The 3,567-nt window shown below is 44.4% G+C and overlaps 1 protein-coding gene across 2 annotated transcripts in view; it reads left to right on the plus strand.

Moving 5' to 3' along the window:
• LOC104985031 (spleen trypsin inhibitor I) overlaps positions 1-1,475 on the plus strand; it is an 8,354-nt gene extending 6,879 nt beyond the window's left edge. The window contains exons 3-4 of one of the 2 annotated variants that reach the window (XM_010835017.1): positions 267-458; positions 908-1,472. In XM_010835017.1, coding sequence (XP_010833319.1) covers positions 267-458; positions 908-918 — 203 coding nt within the window. In that variant the 3' untranslated portion in view covers positions 919-1,472. Of the gene's footprint in view, positions 1-266; positions 459-907 lie in introns of both variants that reach the window. The other variant, XM_010835016.1, reaches the window with a different exon arrangement.
• Positions 1,476-3,567: the final 2,092 nt, after the last annotated feature.

A 3,567-nucleotide genomic window follows, 5' to 3' on the forward strand; every position in this document is an offset into this window, starting at 1 on the left:
AAACTCATCAGTAGCATCATGCTAATTAATGCATAAACATTCATCAATGGCATGTAATTATTTATAATATTGCCCTGTCATTGTCACACCTAACAACATTAATAATAAATGTCCTGGAAAGCAGGGTGTCAAAAGGCCTTTTCACGTTTCACACTTCTGCCGCCCCCCATCACTCTCTATCACAAACTGGTGGTTTTAGTTGTTCATCTTGTAGACTGAGCTGTGATGACCTTCCCTCTTTAACCGAGATCCTCCCATCCCTGCAGCCCAGTGGCCTGACTTCTGCCTAGAGCCTCCATATACGGGTCCCTGCAAGGCCAAAATGATCAGATACTTCTACAACGCCAAGGCTGGGCTCTGCCAGACCTTTGTATATGGTGGCTGCAAAGCTAAGAGCAACAATTTCAGGAGCGCAGAGGACTGCATGAGGACCTGTGGTGGTGCTATTGGGCCCCGGGGTAAGACAGGGGGCAGGGCAGAGGGAGAGGGGAAGGGCTAGGGAAAGAGGTGGCGCTCAGAAGGCCACACACCTTTCCAAAAAAGTGATTTTTTTCCTCGCTGCTTCCCAAGAGAAGTGGCAGCAGTATCCGTGGATTGAGCGTGTCCTCCATGGACCAGCTTGGTGAAAGGCCACCCCCTAGAAGCCCTGTCATCATAATCTGAGCCTACTCACATGCTCCCATTTTTCAGATGGGAACACCGAGTCAGTCACTCTGCAGAGCAAGTCTGGAGTGCTCCTCAGTGCCCCACCTCAGCCTGGAAAACTCCCTTGTTTATTGTTGGTTATCCTGGTCCTGGGAGGACTGTGGTTGCACATTTCTGGGATGGTCTAGGACCTGTCAGGGTGGACAGTGTCCAGGTCTGGGCCTTCAGAGATGTCATTCAGCAAGTTCCTTTCTTTTTACAGAGAACCTGTGAACTGTGCTCCCCTGAGATGCTGAAGTATGAGGAGGACCCACCCAAGGCTGGCCTCTATCTGCTTCTGAAAAATTTCAGCCTCCTTTTATTTCTTCTCAACCCTCCCCTCCTCAGCAGAAATCTGTCTCTTTCCTTCCTCCACAGGTCCACTTACTTTAGCCCTATCTCATCCAGTTTGCTCTAAGCACCATGAAAGCAAATCTTCCCTTTGTCCCTCACACTTCCCACAATTTCTGGCACAAAGGAGAAGGTCCAGAAATATTGGAGGAAGGAAGGAATGAAGTTCCCCATGACTGGAGCATCTGTAGAGTCTGAGATTTAAATCTGGATTCTTGTCCTAATCTTCCTCCTCACGGCATCCTTACCTTCATCCTCCACCCCACCATCACTGCTCTCCCTCTACTGGCGAAAGTAGAATTTCCATCATCGAGTTTTCAGCTCAGTGGTGGGAGAGGTCTTTTCATGAACGAAACCTCCTCCTCACATTGATTTGAAGGTCTGTGGCTTCAAAGAGTCTGGCCTTATCTTTAAATAAATTCATATTTTAATTAAACTAACTGGAGTGGATTGTGTTGTTTGCAACTAAGAACCTTAACCCATAGGTTCCATGGAAACGGTGGTCTTTCTCATTTTATGCAGATGGGTGGGCAGCTCCCCATCACCTCTCCTCAGACTCAGCCCTACCAAGTAGAAGGAGCCAACCCCTTACACTGACATCTACCTCTTATGGCCGTGCCAGTGTACATGAAAAACTGGATGAGAGACACCTCAACAAGAAAACTTTTGTCCTTCACTTCTTGGGCCAGGTCAAACTTTGGGGTGTGTTATTTCCCTGAATTCTGAGGAGAAAAGAAAGAGCATGAGGCTCAGCTGTCAAGTTGTCCTTAGAACCCCCTTCCCTGTCACTGTTTTGGGATAGGGGACTTCCAAGTCTAGCTAAAGAGGACCAAGCTCACATTTATTGAGCATCGGCCATTTGCCAGGCTCCGTGCTTGTCATTTCCCCAGATTATCACTCCTTCTCCTTCCTTTCCCCTTTGATAACCATAAATTTGTTATCTGTGTCTGTGAATCCAGTCTTATTTTCATACCACATTTCTTAAGCCAGTCATCTGTTGATGGGCACTTGCATTGTGCACGTCTTGGCTATTTGTAAACGAGGCTTTTATGCACCTTGAGGTGCATGTATCTATTCAAATTAAAGTTTCTTTTTTCCACGTATATACCCAGCATAATATAGTAGTTGATGATGTAGTAGTTCTATATTTAGCTTTTTACCGAAATTCCATACCGTTTTCATGGGAGCTGCACAAATATACATTCACACCAACAGTGTACAAGGCACTTTCCTTTTCTCCACTCTCTCTTCTGTATCTTGTATTTCTAGAATTCCCAGTGATAGCCATTTGACTGATGTGATGCTTTATCTCATTGTCATTTTTTAAATTTATTTACTTTTTAATTTAAGGATAATTGCTTTACAGAATTTTGTTGTTTTCTGTGAAACATCAGCATGAATCAGCCATAGTTTTACATATGTCCCCTCCCTCTGTGCTATGCTGTGCTTAGTCACTGATTTTTGTCTGACTCTTTGCAACCCCATGGACTGCAGCCCGCCAGGCTCCTCTGTCCATGGGGATTCTCCAGGCAAGAATACTGCAGTGGGTTGCTTTTTCTTTATCCAGGGGATCTTCCAACCCACGGATCGAATCCAGGTCTCCCACATTGCAAGTGGATTCTTTACCATCTGAGCCAAGAGGAAAGCCCAAGAATACTGGAGTGGGTAGCCTATCCCTTATCCAAGGGATCTTCCCAACCCAGGAATCAAACTGGGGTCTCTTGCATTGCAGGTGGATTCTTTACCAGCTGAGCTACCAGGGAAGCCCTTCCATTCTTCTAATATTAGCAATGTTCATATCTTTTCATGTGCCTGTTGGCCATCTGTATGTCTTCTTTAGAAAAATGTCTCCTTAGGTCTTCTGCCAATTTTTAAATTGGATTTTTTGCTTTCTCAATGTTGAGTTGCAAGAGCTGTTTGTACACTTTTGATATTGACCTCTTATTGGTCACGTATTTTGCAAATAGTTTCTCCCATTCGGTAGATTGTCTTTTTGTCTTGTCAGCGATCTCTTCCTCGCTGCCAAAGCTTTTAAGTTTAAGTTTGATTAGATAGGGTTTCCCTGATAGCTGAGTTGGTAAAGAATCCACCTGCAGTGCAGAAGACCCTGGTTCGATTCCTGGCTTAGGAAGATCCCCTGGAGAAGGGAAAGGCTACACACTCCAGTATTCTGGCCTGGAGAATTCTATGGACTGTATAGTCCATGGGGTCGCAAAGAGTCAGACACAGCTGAGCAATTTTCACTTCACACTAGATCCCATTGGTTTATCTTTGCCTTCATTTCTTTTGGCACTGGAGACTGATCCGTGAAAATATTGGCCTGATTATGTCCAAGAATGTTTGGCCTGTGTTCTCTTCTAGGAGTTTTATGGTATCCTCTCTTATATTAAGGTCTTTATTTCATTTTGAGTTTATGTTTGTATATGATATGAAGAAGTGTTCAAATTTCATTGACTTACATTTAGTTGTTCAGCTTTCCCAAAACCTTTTGCTGAAAAGACTGTCTTTTCTCCATTGTATATTCCTTTCTCC

Source organism: Bison bison, unplaced genomic scaffold, assembly GCF_000754665.1.
Source record: "Bison bison bison isolate TAMUID 2011002044 unplaced genomic scaffold, Bison_UMD1.0 scf7180017864038, whole genome shotgun sequence".
Lineage (NCBI taxonomy): Eukaryota > Metazoa > Chordata > Mammalia > Artiodactyla > Bovidae > Bison > Bison bison.